At 36.3% G+C, this 16,990-nt stretch overlaps 1 protein-coding gene across 3 annotated transcripts in view; it reads left to right on the top strand.

The window, feature by feature from the left end:
* Positions 1 to 16,990, top strand: part of MARCHF5 (membrane associated ring-CH-type finger 5) — a 29,937-nt gene that overhangs the window by 10,644 nt on the left and 2,303 nt on the right. The window contains exons 2-6 of one of the 3 annotated variants that reach the window (XM_080403637.1): positions 8,298 to 8,500; positions 13,391 to 13,521; positions 14,990 to 15,173; positions 15,626 to 15,792; positions 16,720 to 16,983. In XM_080403637.1, coding sequence (XP_080259763.1) covers positions 8,298 to 8,500; positions 13,391 to 13,521; positions 14,990 to 15,173; positions 15,626 to 15,792; positions 16,720 to 16,782 — 748 coding nt within the window. In that variant the 3' untranslated portion in view covers positions 16,783 to 16,983. Of the gene's footprint in view, positions 1 to 8,297; positions 8,501 to 13,390; positions 13,522 to 14,989; positions 15,174 to 15,625; positions 15,793 to 16,719; positions 16,984 to 16,990 lie in introns of those variants that run through there. The other 2 variants (XM_080403636.1, XM_080403635.1) reach the window with 2 other exon arrangements.

The following is a 16,990-nucleotide window of genomic DNA, read 5'->3' as shown; positions in this document are numbered from 1 at the left end:
TCTGTCCTCTATCTAACTGTGGTCATTTAGTGTCAGTAAGTTCAGAGCCAAATGAATCCTTTTCTGTGCACTGTTCTTGATTAAATGTTTGTGTGTGTTTTTTTCATAAACATTTGGTATGTCTTTGTTTAATTTGTCACTGTCTAACTGGAGACAATATTGACTGAGCTACCAAAAACAATGATGCAAGTGCCGTCTTCTCAAAGAGTAGAATTTAGGTCCTGATGACTGTTACCAGCAGTGTAGTTGAAGGTAGTTTTTCCAGGAGGCCCCAAGTGATTGAAGTTAGACAGATACCGTTACTTGTTTGTTATACTTTTATTGCTTGGCAAGTAAATCTGATGTGTTGGAAACCATGGAGACAGTCAAACCCCAGGGTTTAGCACATGATGAAATGTGTAATATCCCTAGAGAGTGAGGAATGCTATAAGAATTTAATACAGTAGATTGCAGATGAATTACGGCAAGAATGGCTTTTAAAACTACTTTGAGGTCTGAAGCTGTCTTCCTTTTCTAAATCTGGCAGTGTTGATAGAACTTAAGACAGTTGTGTTAACCTCAAATAATAATCCATCCTCCTTTAAATCTTTCTTGTACATAAATTGGATAGTTTAACTTGTCAGCATTTGGGTGTCTGACCTTCCTAGAAGGTCATGTTACCTGTTAGAAGAGGCTGTGTGTGATCTTGCCATCTAGAGTTCTTGCAGTATCTTGAACATGCTGGCAGCTTTTCTTTTTTCAGCCAGTGTAAATATTAGTATATGAATTCTAGCTGATTGAGCCTCTCACTACTTAAGTTACACCTTGACATTATGCTGCTTTGTGATTAGACATTGAGAGAAGTTAAGACTTAAAGGAATTTTTTTTCGTTCTCATTTTCCTCATCAGGAGGAGCTTACAGATATACTGCTATACCATTTTGTTAATACTACAGGCAGTTAAAGCATAATTAAAGTGTTTAAAGGAACATTAATGGAAGCAACTTGAGCCTCTAAACCAGAATTTCTTAGTTGCATCATCTCTGTTACTTTCTGTGTTTCTGATTGACAGCTTTGTCAAACAATGCTAAAGAAAATGTTTTCCCTATATAGTATGCTATCTGCATTGTACAAAAATCCATGAAATGTTTAAGGCATTAACTTAATGCTGATAGAATTCTTCGGTGTTTGCTTTGTATGTTTGTACTTGACCAGTTGTTCAGCTCTTGAATCATGTTGTTCAAGGCATGTTTCAGTTTTGGAAGGAAATTGTTTTGTGTGTGTATGGAGTTCTTTGTTTGGATTTTGTTGGTTTAGTTTAGTCACTTTTGTTTTTCTTCCTAAAAGTGATAGTAAGAATCAGTGGTGCTGCCCCCCAGCAGGCACTCAGTAGCTTAAGTTGTTAGTTGTATGCCAAGCTGTTAATAGATAATAATAATGTTTAATTAGCAAAATGTGTAATGTTTTAGTAATAAGGTGCTTATTATATAAGTAACTGTTTTACCTTGATTTGCACTTTTTAAGAGGGCCTTGTTTGCCCTCTCTCCCTAAAGAAATAAAACAAATGTTTGTAACAAGGTTGTTTGTATAATTAGGGGCTCACAGCAAAGCCACTGAGCCTTGGTGACTTCTCACATTTTCCTTTTGAAAAAGTGAGGTTATTGTAATATTGAACAAAGCCTTTAAGAGAACTGAATTTTGAAGTCTTTGCAAAAGGGATATGCCTAAATAACTGGTTGCAAAAGATTAATCTGTCCTGAAATATATTTTTTTTAATTATAGTCTAGATGTCTTTGACTAACTATAGACTGAAACCCAATGAGATAGAATAAGACATCCCCCACAGATTTAGCAAAGCTGGGTAGAAGCAAAGGCCCTAACAGCCTCATAAGGCAAGATTCAAGCACAATAGGTGGTGGCTGGCAGTGAAACATTTAACTTCATCCACGAGACAGAAGGTTGCCAGCAGGATTCTGTGAACTGTCCTTTACTCTTATCTCTGCCTTTATGTAGTGCAGTTAACTAGTGTAAAACACTTCTCCTTGAGATGTAATTGAGAATATATAAATATGTTGAACTTCTGGTAATCACTAGATCTTTCTGGTACACTTTCTAGTTAATTATTGTATGTTTTGCTTTAACATATTTGACTACTTACTGGGTTCTAGTCATCCATGGGCTTCTTAATAAAGCTTGTTAAAATCTGGCTTAAACTGCCATCCTGTGGTTAGAGGAAGTCAGAACCTATATATGATGAATACCACTTGTGTAACCATATGTTCACACCAATATTAGCTTGATACACTCAAATATTTAACATTTCCTTGCTGTTTTTAAAGAAAGCACTACTTTTGTAGTAAAGTTTAGTTATTATTGTTTCTAGATTCTCATCAACTTTACTCAGCATTAGACCCTATCCTTGATGACTAGGCATAGCAGAATTTGGTATTAGGTCAGATGACTTTCAGGACTTCTTTTGAAGATTTTAGACTTTGTTTTGAGGTGACAGCATGTTTTCTAGTTGAACAATCCAAGCTGGCAAGTAGCTGCTATGCCTTGGTGCCTTAAAGATCTGCAGAAGTCATGATAGAGCATCTGACTACTATTTTTGCACTGGTGTCTCTATTCCTTACTCTGTGAGTGTCTTTGGGTTTTTCCCCCCTTAGGATAGTGTAAGGATTTTTTGAGTTTGACAGGGCTTGGGTTGAAGATGCGAGTATTTTCTGCTGTGTAATGGGCAGGAAAATATTGGGGAAAGAGTGGTAGTCCATCTATAATCTCATTGCAGTCTTCCTCCATTAACAAGCTTCACTGTTCTGGTAGATAGGTCTGTATGCATTCTGCTGTTGAAGTCTTCATGATGCTTTAAGCTTGGCAGCTGAGTTAGTCTCTTCCAGCATTTAATCTCCTCTATGAAGCATGACATAAGCTAGCATTTCTTGGGTTAAATGGTATTCCTCTCTTGGTGGTAGCCTTTACCAGGGATAATGTGGGCTGGGCTTGCTTTCTGTTGTGAGCAGGTAGTGGCTCTCTAGGACAAGAATCTTAGGCCTGCTAGTTCCTTCAGCCTCAGGAAAAGGAAGTGCTTAGCAGTAGCATTTGGAATGCATTGTTGTTCTTGCTTTTTTGAGAAGTTAGCTGTGTTCCCCTACTAAAATTCTAGCCAGCTCCAAAGTGGCTGTTGTATGCTACTAGATCACTCTCTATTTTTTCCACCATCCTAGTCTTCCTACTTAAGCATGATCTTATAGTATTCAGAGTGTGGATGGCAGCTTTAGTGGCAGCTTATCACTATTCTTCATCAAAGGTATTTTATCTTGTCAGTATAGACTATGCATAAAAACTTGTTACAGAAGCTTATGAAAAATTGCCTCTTCCAAATAGCAGATTTCTGGGGCATCCTTTGGAACAGTGCCTTTTTATGGCCAGTTATTGGACTGCTTTCAGTCATTTCTTCCAAGATACATTTTCACCCCTCACTGTGTTGGCTCTCTGTGCTGTCATTGCTGTCAGTTATGTTTCAGCCTTTTCACTTCTTTTTTTTGGATGTGAAATTAAATTGCAGTAAGTCACTCAATCACTTACTGCTTAGCAGAACAAGGATGCTTTACTCTTGTAGCAAGATACTAGCAAATTGCTGCTGCTTTAAGGGAAAGCAGTGTGCTTAATGATGTGGGAGAAATGCAGAAAAGTTTTCCTAAAAAGCATTTCTTATGTTTTATGAAGGATCTGTAATGAGAGGAAAAATTTTTATCTCATGGCTGTAGAGCATGTCACACATGCTCAAATTGGCACTTCCCATGGTAAGGGTTAGGTTCTGCTGAAAGTCTTGCAAGAATTTTCTCAGAATTTTTCTGGTTTTGCTTGCTGTTCATACATACGTGCCACTGAAAATCAGGGAAAAAATTCTAAGACTCTGCATTCTCTCTTGCGGTACTGAATATTTGAAACCAGCCTATAAAGCAGCTATGCTGTCCAAATCTCACAAGTCATCTTCTGTTAAGTGTCTTATATATCAGGATAACTGCTGGGCTTATAGGGCATTAAAGATTTCTGTAAACTTTTTACTAGTATTACTATATAATTAACCTACTGCCTTTAAATTATTATTTTTTTTAATGCTTTACACAGCCATGCCTGCTTGAAAACAAAGGTTTATCATGGTGAATTCAGCTCCCACAGGTTGAGGCAGAATAGATTTAAATAACTTGAATTGAATCCTGCCCTCCTTCCCATCTAAGAATGATTTGGGGAAAAAGGAACCTTTAGAAGGAGTATAGCTCAGTAAAAAGGAAAGCAGTCAGCCTTCAGGTATGTCTGTTGGTACTGGAGAATCTTACTGGTGTGTTGGAGCTGTAATTTTAGTCAGGTACAGGAGAGAGTGACTTCTTTACTGATCAGAAGCTCGTGGTTTGGAGAAACCTGTTTTTAGGCAGGCCATGGCTTTCTAGATTAGTCATATAGCATTTGGAATATAGGATCTCTAGTCTTCAATACAACTTTCTCTCCATCTGCTTTCCTCTTAACATATGCAGTGTCCTGTAAAGAGTTTGTCTTTGGTAGAGGAAAAAACCCAGATAGAGTAAACGAGTTATGCTTTGAGTCAGAATAGAATTGAGACGGGAGAGCTTTAGCTGCTGGGGAGCTGAATCTCAAAGGCATTTGTAACCCTATATTCAAAGCTGAAATAATTATATTGGCCTGGTTTTGTTTATGGTTTCTTTGATTATTTTTTTTTCTAAGCCAAGGAAGTGTGGAAAAATGCATTAGTGTTATTGATTTGGCTCTGTAGAAAGTCATCAAGGAAGAAGGCTTGAGTTTCTATCAGAAACAATGCTTTGTTCCACTTTTACAGCCTTTTCTGTTTCAGGTTATCTGAGTAGCAACCTGATTCAGTGGTAAGAATTAAGGTCATATTTTATTCAGTACAAGAAAATGGAAAATCTGGCAAGAGCCAAGATACTTGTTTTGAAATGGTTTTATTTAGCCCTTTCTGTTACAGCTGCTGTCAATGGAAAGATAAAGCTGATGACAGAATACAAGTAATTTACTGTTCATTATTCATGACTTGCTAAAGGTTTATGTCTGTAAAGGATTTTGTTATTCTTTTCATGGGTCAGGTTTTCAGATATGATTGCCTGGCAAGAAATTGGATAAAGCAATTAAAGAAAAGATGCATATTTTTCTTGACTTATTAACCTTAACAGAAAACTTGAATGGAGTTTAATCTACAGAGTATTCGTGGACAAATTGACTAGTTAAAACTGCAGTGTAGCAAAATTGTGTTCATGCTTAAATAGGTCATCATTTGAATAAATTTTAGGCTTCTGTGGTGTGGTAGCATCTGACCTTACTGGCACCCACAGCCCTTTGTGGTGTGAATTGTGAATTGCCTTTAGTTTAAAAATAAAAATCTTAAGTTACAAGAGCAGTTGTAGACCTAAATAGGGTGTTAAATGAACGAATGTTTACCTTTAATGCAGAAAAAAGAGGTTATCAGTAGTTTTGTTTTGTATTGTGTTGTTCCTTCTTACAGGATTTCTTAGTGTACATAGAAGATGAGTAAACATTGCAAGACCTTGTATTCCTTAAGAACTCCTTGATATCAAGTGCAGTGAATGCAAATGTCTACCATGCTTTGTAATACTTACAAATCTTTGTGGTGGTCTCTGCATTTTCATCTAGGTTTCTTACTAACTTGTGGCTTGCCTGTCTTTCCTCCTGCTTAAGAAGGTTAATGTGTCCTTTCATTGCTGTACGTGCATATCAGGATCATGAAGGTGAAAAGGGAGATGGTATTACAGGAGTGCATAATGTGATGATTCTGATTTAAACAGATTTTGTGGGGAAGGACAAGAAGAAACAGCCAGACTTTGCTTTTACCTTCCCATTAAGACAAATGGAAGAAATTGCAGTTCTCGTTCAAGATGTCAGTCTTCCAACTGAACAGTTGTCTTGAATGCAAATTGATTTGGTTCTAGTTTTAGAGCACCAGTGTTAAAAAAAGTTAGATCTGTACCTACTAAATATATTCTGTTCTTAAAACTGGATGTGTGGACATGAGCATTGTTTGTTTTACCTATTATTCAATACTGAATTGCTTTTCCTGCAGTGTTCTTTTCAATCTGCTTTCAAATTGTGTTCCCTTTCACAAGTATGCCAGTAATAACTTGCTACAGGCTATGTTCTGTTCTTACACACTCACAACTTAATTTCAGTATACTTCTACCACTACAAATGAGGAAAAGATTCAGTGCTCTAAAAGAATCTCCTGCAAATATCCTGCACAGTGATTCCTATAAACAAAACATGGTTATTCTTCTGTAGAGAAACATTCTTAGTTTCCAAATAGAATGCTACCAAAATAGTGAGGTCTTAAAATGAAGCTGTTAGACAATATTTTTCATTACTTCAGGTTTGAGCCTGACAAAGTTGAAGTTTCCCATTGTAGATTTCCCACCACTTTTTCCTCATCGATGAGTTAAAAACAAAACTAAAACCCTCAACCAGTTTACAAGTGATATGCTAGGGAGAAAACAGTTGATCGTTTAAAGAAACTAACTACTGTTGTTTTGAAAGCTTTAGTAAGATTGGCCCTTGCTCTGCATATAATTCCCTTCTACATTTTGTCTAACAAGCTTTAGTTATAAGCATTGTTTCTTTCTGGGTTTTTTTTGAACGGCTGCAGGGAAAGACCTTCAGTATGTATATGTTCAAGTATAAATTTCTCAAGCTTTCTGACAATGATTTAGCACTGATTTCCAAAAGAGAGCATATGGCAGTGTGGCAAAATGACTGGAGTTGGAGGAGACTTCTAAACTGTAATTTTTTCCTCTCAGATGCTAACAAAGGTTAGAGATTGAATGCAGAAAGAGCAGACTGAAATAAAACATGAGGGGGAGAGGGAATAAAGGTGAGGAGTAGTTGAGAAACTGAAAAAATTTGATTGCAGAGTTTAAGAGGCTAGGAAAAAGGTTTATTACTGATAACAAATGCTAGGGGAGTGAAGGGAAAAGCATCATGAACCACTGTAACATCCCCACATAGAAACTACAGTCATGATTCTTGAATCTTAACAATATTTTGTTTAGTTGTGCCAGAGCATTTCTCAGCTTCTTACCCTCTCAATTACTGTCTGTTTGTGGTTACACATAAGAAACCTTTTACTGTTTCATCTTAATGATGTTACTCAAATTATTAAGAGAACAAAACTTCAGCATCAAACTAGTGCTGCAAAACTTCAGTTAGTGCATAATGTCTAATTAGATTGTGTCTTGGTAGTTAAATTATAGGAGTGCTGTTGCCATACACATAGCTATGATTGCAATGGCTTACGTAAATTATTTATTTTAAAAAAAAATCGAACCAGACTGTATTTGCAGTAAGATCCTTATTTTTTTTAGGTTCTGGCTTACTCTCTAGAAGTCAGTATATTCAGTATCGGAATTAGCAAATGATTTCACAGAAAAATAAATTATTGGGTCAACATATGGATTTAAATTTAAAAATTATCAGGTATTTTACTTTCCTTTACAAATTGTAAGGTGTCCAAGAGTCTGGACTAATCATGAGATCAGATATCTGGGAATTACTAGGATGTGTGCTCTCTTCAGGTCAGATCACATAGCCTGTCAATCTTGTGTTTTCTCCTTACAGAAGATGTTTGAATTTTATATATTCAGATAATTCTTCAGTGTAGAGATTTCCTCCTCTAGTGGTATAGCAGTATTCTTGAAGTACTTTGTAACTTAACTCACATTTTACAAAATTGATTTATCTGAATGATTATGTTCCCTTTTCAGAGAGGGAATGAATTGAAATGAAAATGAAATTTACAGTTTGTTTTGCAATACGTTATATCGTTTGTGTTGGTTTATAATTTACGTGGATTGGAGTTAGTTTCCCAAGTAACAAATTACTGTATTGATCTTACAGTTTTAATTTTAAAAACTTACCAAAATGTCTGTTGTAGAAGGAAAAGATACTTCTAAAGATATACTGGGGGTTTTATATGTTGAATTATTCCAAGGTTGAACTACAGTCTCAATGCTTTTTAATGTATAAATGATCTAAAAGTTAAATCAGTAATTCAAAATGTATTAAAAGAAGTTGTTTAGCTGTCTGTAATATTGTGTTAATATCAGAACAAGACCTTGATAAAAAATACTTATGGTTTTGGTGACTAAGAATGAAGCAACAAGCATCATCTCCTCCAGGTGTACATTTTCTAAAGCTAGATGCTATTACATGTGGAAGTTTATTTTAAGATTGTAAAAGTGGCAAAAAAAAAATCTTCTTTTTTCCTTCCTGTAATTACAGAAGCTGCTGGGTTTGCTTTGCTACCGATGAGGATGATCGGACAGCAGAGTGGGTGAGACCTTGCAGGTGCAGGGGCTCTACGAAATGGGTTCATCAGACTTGTCTGCAGCGCTGGGTGGATGAAAAGCAAAGAGGAAACAGTACTGCTAGAGTTGCTTGTCCTCAGTGCAATGCAGAATATTTAATAGTCTTTCCAAAGCTAGGTAAGATATATATCACTTTAAATTTTAAACATAATGGGTTGTTTCTTTGTATTGTTCTTAGGCGTTTTTTCCCGTTTTGGGGCTTAGAGCATCAGTTCTGTTGAAAACTTGTCTTGTTCCCTTTTCCAGACAGAAATAACTTCATATTCTGCTTGTGTCCTATTTGGGGGCTTAGTTAACTACCTTCTGAAATTTTTGCATGTGTTCCGCTTGGGTGTATTGATAAGTCTTATAGGTGATTGACCTATAATTAATTCATGCTTAATGTGATTTTTTTTTTTTGCTCTTGTTGAGCAGAGGGTGACTTCTTTCAGCAGTTGCCACATACTAGAACATGAACACATCCTATTTTTTTTTTTCCTCAGCTTGCAGAGAAACTGTTATCAAAAGAAATTCAGAGGAAAGAATCTTACTGAGCAACCTGTTGCATTACCTGAAAAACATATTTTTACTTTGGGAGATATTCCCAAGTTAATATTGCCCTGTATTCAAGAGTCAAAGTTGTTGTCTGTGGTTGCTGAGCACTGCCCTAGCTATGTTTGTAAAGGCGAAAGAAAAAAATTGGAAATGCTCTTCCAGAGTCTACTTACTTGAGTAGCAGAGTAGGACACTGCACAGTATGTTGCATATATTTAAATTAGCAGTGATTGCTGTTACTGAAGGCCTCGCTTGCCCATATGTACTATGAGGTATGTTAAGTAGGGCAAGAAAATGAAATGTTGCCATGGAAACTTTAAAAATCTTTAAATTCTCTAAACGCTTGTACTCACATGCTATATCAGCATTTAACAAGCAGTTTTACTTTAAAACAAGATTTCTGTAATGAAACAGCTGAAATAACTTGAACCGTTAGTTCTTTGGGACAGGACCTCTTTTTCTGTTAGTATAAGGGCTAACAAAATCAAGGTGTGAAGGGAATTTTATATAGGTGATGACATTTCATTCCATGATAGAACAGTAAGTAACGGAGGGAAAAAAATATGGACTATATATTGTTGATTTTCAAGGAAACATAAACCAGCATGAAACTTCCTACTAAGCTATTTCCATTTATCAACCACAATTCAGCTTTGCTATAAGGGTAAGGTAGAGAGCAATCTTAATCTCCATCACAAAGAAGGCATGAAATATAACATTTAGCATTGGCTTTGAGAGGGAAAAACATTGATATCGGGATACTTAGATACCACAAAACTTCAAGCCGTTTAAAATTTACTTGTATCTTAAATGATGAAATTGTAACGGAAGCTGCAATTGCATTTTGTCTTGGCAGTGGGAGAAAGGGGAAGCAGCTATAGTTTGGTGAGGATACATGCACACAAAACCTGGACATTTTCACTTGTACTTGCAATTTGTGGCCTACTTAATTTGAAAGCTAATTTTCCTAAATGCTAACATTCCTCACTTCTGAAACATCATAGTTCAGAAACTTACTTACATTAAGAATTCTCTAATGTACTGCTGGAAACTTTTTTCTAAAAACAAATTTCTGTGAAAGAGCACTCCCTAACCCAACTTTTATTTACGATTATAGTTTTCAAGTAATATCAACTTTAGGAGACATCAGTGCATACCTCTATAAGTAACAGTGGGTGTCTTTTTATGTATTCATCAATTGAAAAAAAACCCTAGTGACGTATCTTCTTAAAATCATAATTCCATTTCAAATTGAAGTGTGTATCAGTTTTAGAGATTGGTAGCAAGTATGTTCTTACTAGCTGTTTTCCTCTCCTCGGAGAACTTTTTTTATTAAATAGGAAAATAGTATTGCAATTTTGAAAGTAAGCGAAGTATTTTTTTGATAATTATTTCAGTTTAATAAATAGAAAACAGTTTGGCAGAAAAAGCTCTGTTAAAGCATGATCGTTCCTACAAAATGAAAAATATTTTTGTACTTTATTTCCTTAGTTTGTGTGTCAGCGATACTTAATTTCCTGTCACTTCCTTAATACCAGGTTTAAAGAAAAGTTAATTTGTCATCCTTTTTCACTGCTTCCTTCCTAAAGGGCTAATTAAAAGAAATAATTTTTGGAACAATATTTTTCTAGTTTTTTCTCAAGGTTCTATACCTAACTTTGTAGCTTGCTTCTTAAATGATTCGTAGCGCAGCTGCAGTTTGTTAGTACTTTGTGTTAGACTTCTGCTGTTGCCATATCACCTTACCGAGCTGTATAAGCAGGTTTCAGTGCTTTGTGTTGCCCTTTAGGACTTACCAAATATGATGGATTTTTTGAGTCTGGTGTTCACCTTCTTCAAACATATGTAAGTTTTCAGAATGGTACAACTAAACAACTTGTTCAGTGACTGTGGGAAACAGTCAGGATATGTAAATTACTGTGCACTTACTAGTTGCGGTTGTGACCTTGTTGCTACTTTCAGCACATTGATAGACGTCCAAGTGCTTTAAGTGTAGCCTGGAAAGTTCAACTGTATTAATAGTTACGTTTAACTTCTTGTTCCAATTATTTGTATTTTGAGTAGACTGTTCTTTCTTCAGAAACCCTTTAATTTTGGTACCTACTTGATAATAGGATGCTCAACTTGAGAATGAATAAACTGTATACTACACTGTCAGCTACTACAGACTTAATTTACATCAGTTGGTGTATTTTAGGCAGGGTGCTGGTGAGGTGTTTACTGTCTTACAAGCCACATAGGAAGATGCTTCCCGCCCTTAAAACTAGAGCTTATTACTAAAGCAAAGCATGCATGCTGTACTAGAAAATGCACGCAAAGGTAACCAATTTGAAGTACATGCATAGTAGGTTAGGAACTTGAGGTTCCAGCAAAGCTAGAAAGTACGGTAAACAAAATTCTGTCCAAGTTGCGTAGGACTGCCCACTGGTCTGATACATAACTTGGCAATATTTACAGTGATTTCTGTCAAGACTGCATAAAAGCTAAATGTGTTTAAATTGCAACTCCTCAGTATGATATTCATACACATATCTATGTATGGCAGAAAAAACACAGTTGCAGTCCTTCTACGAGGTCTCTGGATTCTACTGTTATGCAAATAGTATGTAAAATCCTACCCTGTGTTTAGTTCTGTTTGTTTTAAAGGGGGTTAGGAAACACAGCACAAAATAGATGTATTTGGGAGTGTTTTACAAGAATAACAATGCTGATAAAACATGACAATGAATGAGTTCAGTTAGATGTGCCTGTTGCTTGTTTTCACTAGCTGACTTGAGCTGAGTAAACGGGTTGTTTAGAAAGCATTCACACTAAAGCTCTTCTTGAAAGAGAAGAACCAAGTCAGTCATGAAACAGGAGTCACAATTTTGTTGGCATGGTTGGTGGACATAAATTTAATGCAAACTTTCTGATCTGAATTTCAAATCTCGATTGTACATTTAAATGCACAACTTTTCATTTAGTGTAAATATGATGGTTCAGAGACTATCTTTTTGAGAACAAGATGTTAAGTTACTGCCACCCTAAAAAACTAAGAATATAAAATTGTTACATACTAGGAGTATTAAAGCTAAGAATTGAACTGAAAGGGATTTTTGTATATTTGGAGAATGCCAAATACAGTACCTTTACCTTTGGAAAAGTAAAAAAGCAAAAATTCCTTGGCACCTGATCTTCTCAATTCTGTGTAAGGTCAGAACAAGTATTGATTAATTGGAGGTCAGGAGGAAAATGGCTTACAACTTGGGATCACTGTAGAAAACCAACCATGCTAACTAGCTTGCCAATTCATCTAGTCGAAGCCCTGTGTATCTAGTGTATCAGGACTTCAGTAAGTCATTTAACACCATTGCTCAAGAGATCGCTCCTTCCCTGTCACTGCCCCCACCCTCCACCCCACATCCCACCCCCACCCAAACAAAAAAGAAAAAAAAAATTATGATGTAGTAAAATAATTATAAGCTGGAGTGGGTAAACTGTGATGTGAGACATAAGAGGATTAGTTACTTGAAGAATGCCTATAGGCTGGTTTTGAGAATAACTTCCATGATTTCACTGATTTTTGGTAGGAAGAAGTAGGAGGGTGCTAAAAAGAACTATTCGTGCATATGGGCTGGAGGGGGACAGTCTGTGTGTAGAATTTGTTGACAAATACAAAGTAAAGTGGAATCAGACCACGGTGATGACATTTTTTACTTCAGACTTCAACTTCTGGCTTTTACTTTGCTGGTGCTCTTGCTGTCTCTCCAAGACAAGGCAGAAGTATGCCCTTGTTTACCTCCCCAAAGTTGGTCAGTGTAATGTCTTGCTCTGTCCAAGTCTGGAAAGTGCAGTTGTCCGTAGACAGAACAATGAAACTCGATACGTGCATTGTTGTCAAAGGTACAGAGTATCCTGAATAGGTGGGTTTTTTCCTCTGATGTTTGAAAGATTATCCTCTAAAAATACTGAACGCAGCCTCTTCCAGCAGAGGGTATCTTTCATATTGATTGTGCTGTTTTTTATTATCTAGCAGGATAGTTTAGTGACAGAGTTCTGAGGTGCAGCTGTTAAAAGATAAGCACATGAAGTACATTACAGCTAATCAGTATTTTTTCTTTTTGAAAACTGATGTATCTAATACATAAAAAAGCCACTAAGGCTAAAATGGTTTCTACAACAGAACAATTATGACTCAACACAAAGGATAGTAGTCATCTACAGTGGGTAAATTATTCAGTGCTCTAACCAGTACAGTAATATCTCAGAAAGATGTTGCAGTGTATGAAACGGTAGGTAGAAATAAGTTACAAGTTTAGCTTAGTAGCTTTTTAATTTTATGTTCTTATTTATACAACATGTGTGGGATGGCAGACTTGTGTTTTCCAAGTTCATTCTTTCTGATCAGTGATAGATGCTTAGAGCTTTCTTCAGTATGCTTGTGTATGTATATATGTATGTATATCTTGAAATCTTACTTTTCCTTTATCATAGGTCCAGTTGTTTACGTTTTGGATCTTGCAGATCGACTGATCTCAAAGGCATGTCCATTTGCTGCAGCTGGAATAATGGTGGGCTCTATATACTGGACAGCTGTTACATACGGAGCTGTGACAGTGATGCAGGTACACATAGACGTATTCCCTCTTCTTACCAGCTTTGAAAGCCAGTCTTCTAAGGAAAAATCCATTAAGACTCCTTTTTCCTTGGCTTAAAACATGCTTTAGCTGTTTTCAGCACTTTCAGTGCTGTTAACAAGTGAATTAAAGATGGGTGGATAGAAAGCTGTTCACTTTTAACTGATCATGCTGTATAAAGCTAAGTATGCCTGTTCAGTCTGCAACAAGATTTACTACTACTCTTAACTGGCTGCCCTTCGTATGGCAGGCTGGTGAACCCACTTCTATTCTTACAAAAAAGATGCCATTACTACTTTACTATTAATAATGGGTAGTCTTAATTCTTCAGAAAAGACATGAGACCTTTCACCTGTGGAAAAATTTTGCTGGTAACACTCAAAGAGTTGAAATGTTAATTTTTCAGTCCTACCACTTTTTTATTGTAATGCATGCGTGGTACAATTAATTCATCAACAACGAATGCAAACCTCTGCAAATTAATATATGTTCTTTTAATTACTTCAGACTGTATGGTTAGTTGTAAGGGAAAAGAATACTTATTTTTTCCTACTTCAGTTTTTGCGAGCGTGCCTTTTAAATATAAAATCAACACTGACAGGTGGTAGGCTATTAACTATGGAAAGACTTGTTCACAGCTATCCTGGTTCAACTACAAGGCGAGTTTTCGTAGATTCTACAATTAGAAGGACCTTTGTTACAGTTGTAGTTGTTCATTCCTATATCAAGCCCATAACCTGTCTTTTGCCTGAAAACAAAGGTATTTCTGATGCTAATTCAGTTGTAGATAGAATTTGTGTTATGTGCCAGTAGAAAATTTCAGACATGTCAGTAAATACTGTCTTTTCAAAATCATGGCACTAACCACATTTAAAAATAAGGTACAAATGAAGATACACTTTAGGTTTTTTCCATTCAATAGAAAATAATGTACCTCTTCCTGCATTGTCTAGAGAAGCAATAGTTTTTCATTCTGTGATCTTTGTTGCATAAGATATTTCTAAATAACAGAATGTTTTTATTAAAACATCCTGAGATACTTGTTATTAATGTATCCTTTAAAGAGTATCGAATCAATTTCTGGGTGTAGAATTAATCATTCTAAAACTGTAAGTTCTTGTATGCCTTTTGGAAAGCGTGCGGCTCCATTTCAGATGTTTAGGCTTCTACTTATACCAAAGGACATGAAACTTCTCTTGAGATAGTAAGGAATTGTGTTACAGCTCTCTGCAAGATTATTGACTTGCAAACTAGGGCTGGTAGCTCACCTGCGTTACACTTGATAAGTGAGCAAGGATGCAAAGGCAAAACTTGAGTGTGTTTGGTAAAACAGCGTTCTTTTTTATTTAACTTAAAATGTGTGGGCAGCCCCAGACAAACTAGACTTCTTAGAAGTTACATTCTTCGTTGAGTTGCAGCCTTTGTAATGTTTGTCAACTATATACGTATTTACCAGGTTGTGGGTCACAAAGAAGGTCTTGACGTCATGGAGAGAGCTGATCCTTTATTTCTTTTGATTGGACTTCCAACTATCCCAGTCATGCTAATATTGGGCAAGATGATTCGTTGGGAGGACTATGTGCTCAGACTGTGGCGCAAATACTCTAATAAGCTACAAATTTTGAACAGCATATTTCCAGGTAACATGATTAAATTTGAAAGGAAACACCAAGCTTGAATTTGTGCTTTTAGGAGATGGGAATAGGCAAGTAGGTTTTGCCTTTAAGTAAATGTAGGTTTTGCCTTTAGGTAAATGTGATTAACGCCTGCCCTCGATATTTTATGTTTACTTGATTTAGGTTATGCTTCTATAATACTAGTGAGAAAGATGGGGCAAGAGGAGCAGGAGCATGGTTTCAGTTAAGGCCTCTAGTAACAAAACTACTGAAAATCGTGGGTCTTACTTGAAAGTAAGAATGAATACAGCCATTCAATGGAAACAGAATATTCACTGAGAAGAGGAAATAGTTCCCCTAAAGTAATTGGGCTATAGATTTGTAATGGAGTAGGGGGTAGGCACTGGTGTGGTTTCTGTGTTCTCTTTGAGGTAGTGGCTATTTGATCTTTTCTTCCCCCACTCTTATCCCTGTAGGCATTGGATGTCCTGTTCCTCGTATTCCAGCAGAGGCCAACCCCTTGGCAGATCATGTCTCTGCTACACGTATTCTATGTGGAGCTCTAGTTTTCCCTACTATTGCCACAATAGTTGGCAAGCTGATGTTCAGCAGTGTTAACTCAAATTTACAAAGGACAATCTTGGTAAGATTCAGTATTCTTTGTTTCTACATTACTATAATATGGGAATATGAAGGGGTGTGTTGTGGGGGGAAAGAGGCAAAGTAAAAGGGAACATAAATTGATCTAGACCTTGAGTGGCATTTGATTAAGGGAAGAGGGTTTTTGTCTTGGTGGTGGACAGGCATCAAGTGTGAGAAACTTTGTCCTTATGACTGAAATTAGTCTCAATTTGAGACAAGGCTGAAACTCGTATCTGGTACTGTACTAGGCAGACCTTGGCAGTAATTAAGGGTCATAATGGCAATGAGGAACCAGCATCTTGTAAGAACAGTCTCTGCAAGGGAAGAATGGGGTTTATATTACAGCTTCTTCATACTAGCTTCTGTTTGCTAATTCTTTGAGAGAATTCTCTTGTTACTTATTTTATTAAGGAGAGAAAAATAAACTCCAGAGAAGTTGAATGGAGAGAGGGAAGGGCAAAGAGGAGACAGTCTTCTCCTTTGTGAATAACCTCTCTGGCTTGCAGCCTTTCAAGGGGAAGCACACCGAGTTTGGTCAGATGGTGTCCCTGGTCGTCTGGTGGTCACTTCAGACCCTGTTTTCAATTTCAACATGTCTATGCACCCCTGTCTTCCATATGGAAGAAACAATGATATTACGGCCATTCATGCAGAATTAAGGCTTCTTAGTGTCTCTTCTTATTTTGAAGACTTAAGATAAACATATTCTAAAACTTTATGAAATTGTTTCACAAAAAGCAGATTTTATTTCACTCCACACTTGCTTCTGGCAAGTGGTCTTTTTGACAGTCTGATTATAGAACAGTAGTTCATGTTATTTCTTGTGCCATGTATATATATAGGCAGAGAAAGGAGGAAAGTGGATAGATACCTGCATTTTACTTTGTTCTTTAAATAGGATGTATTTTGATCTATTTTTTTTTTTTAGAATATTTGTCAGACTTCCAAGCAAATAAAAGCTTTCAAAAGGTTTTGTAGATCCGGTATGTAATCCCTTTAAGAAACATTAACCTCTGTAATAGTGCATTGTGACAGAAAGCTTTGAAATACTCATTTGGAATTGTCCTAATTAGCTAAACTTCAAAAGAAAATGCTGTATGATTAGAAAACAAATCTTCTTTGACCAGAAATTCTTAAAAGAACACTTGCAATGATATGACACTGAACTGTGCAGGTTTTCAAAATATCTTTTTATTTCA

This window comes from Falco punctatus (assembly GCF_963210335.1).
Source record: "Falco punctatus genome assembly, chromosome: 9".
Taxonomy (NCBI): Eukaryota; Metazoa; Chordata; class Aves; order Falconiformes; family Falconidae; genus Falco; species Falco punctatus.
Note: the sequence above shows the minus strand (reverse complement) of the source record. Positions and strands in the feature narration are given on the sequence as shown.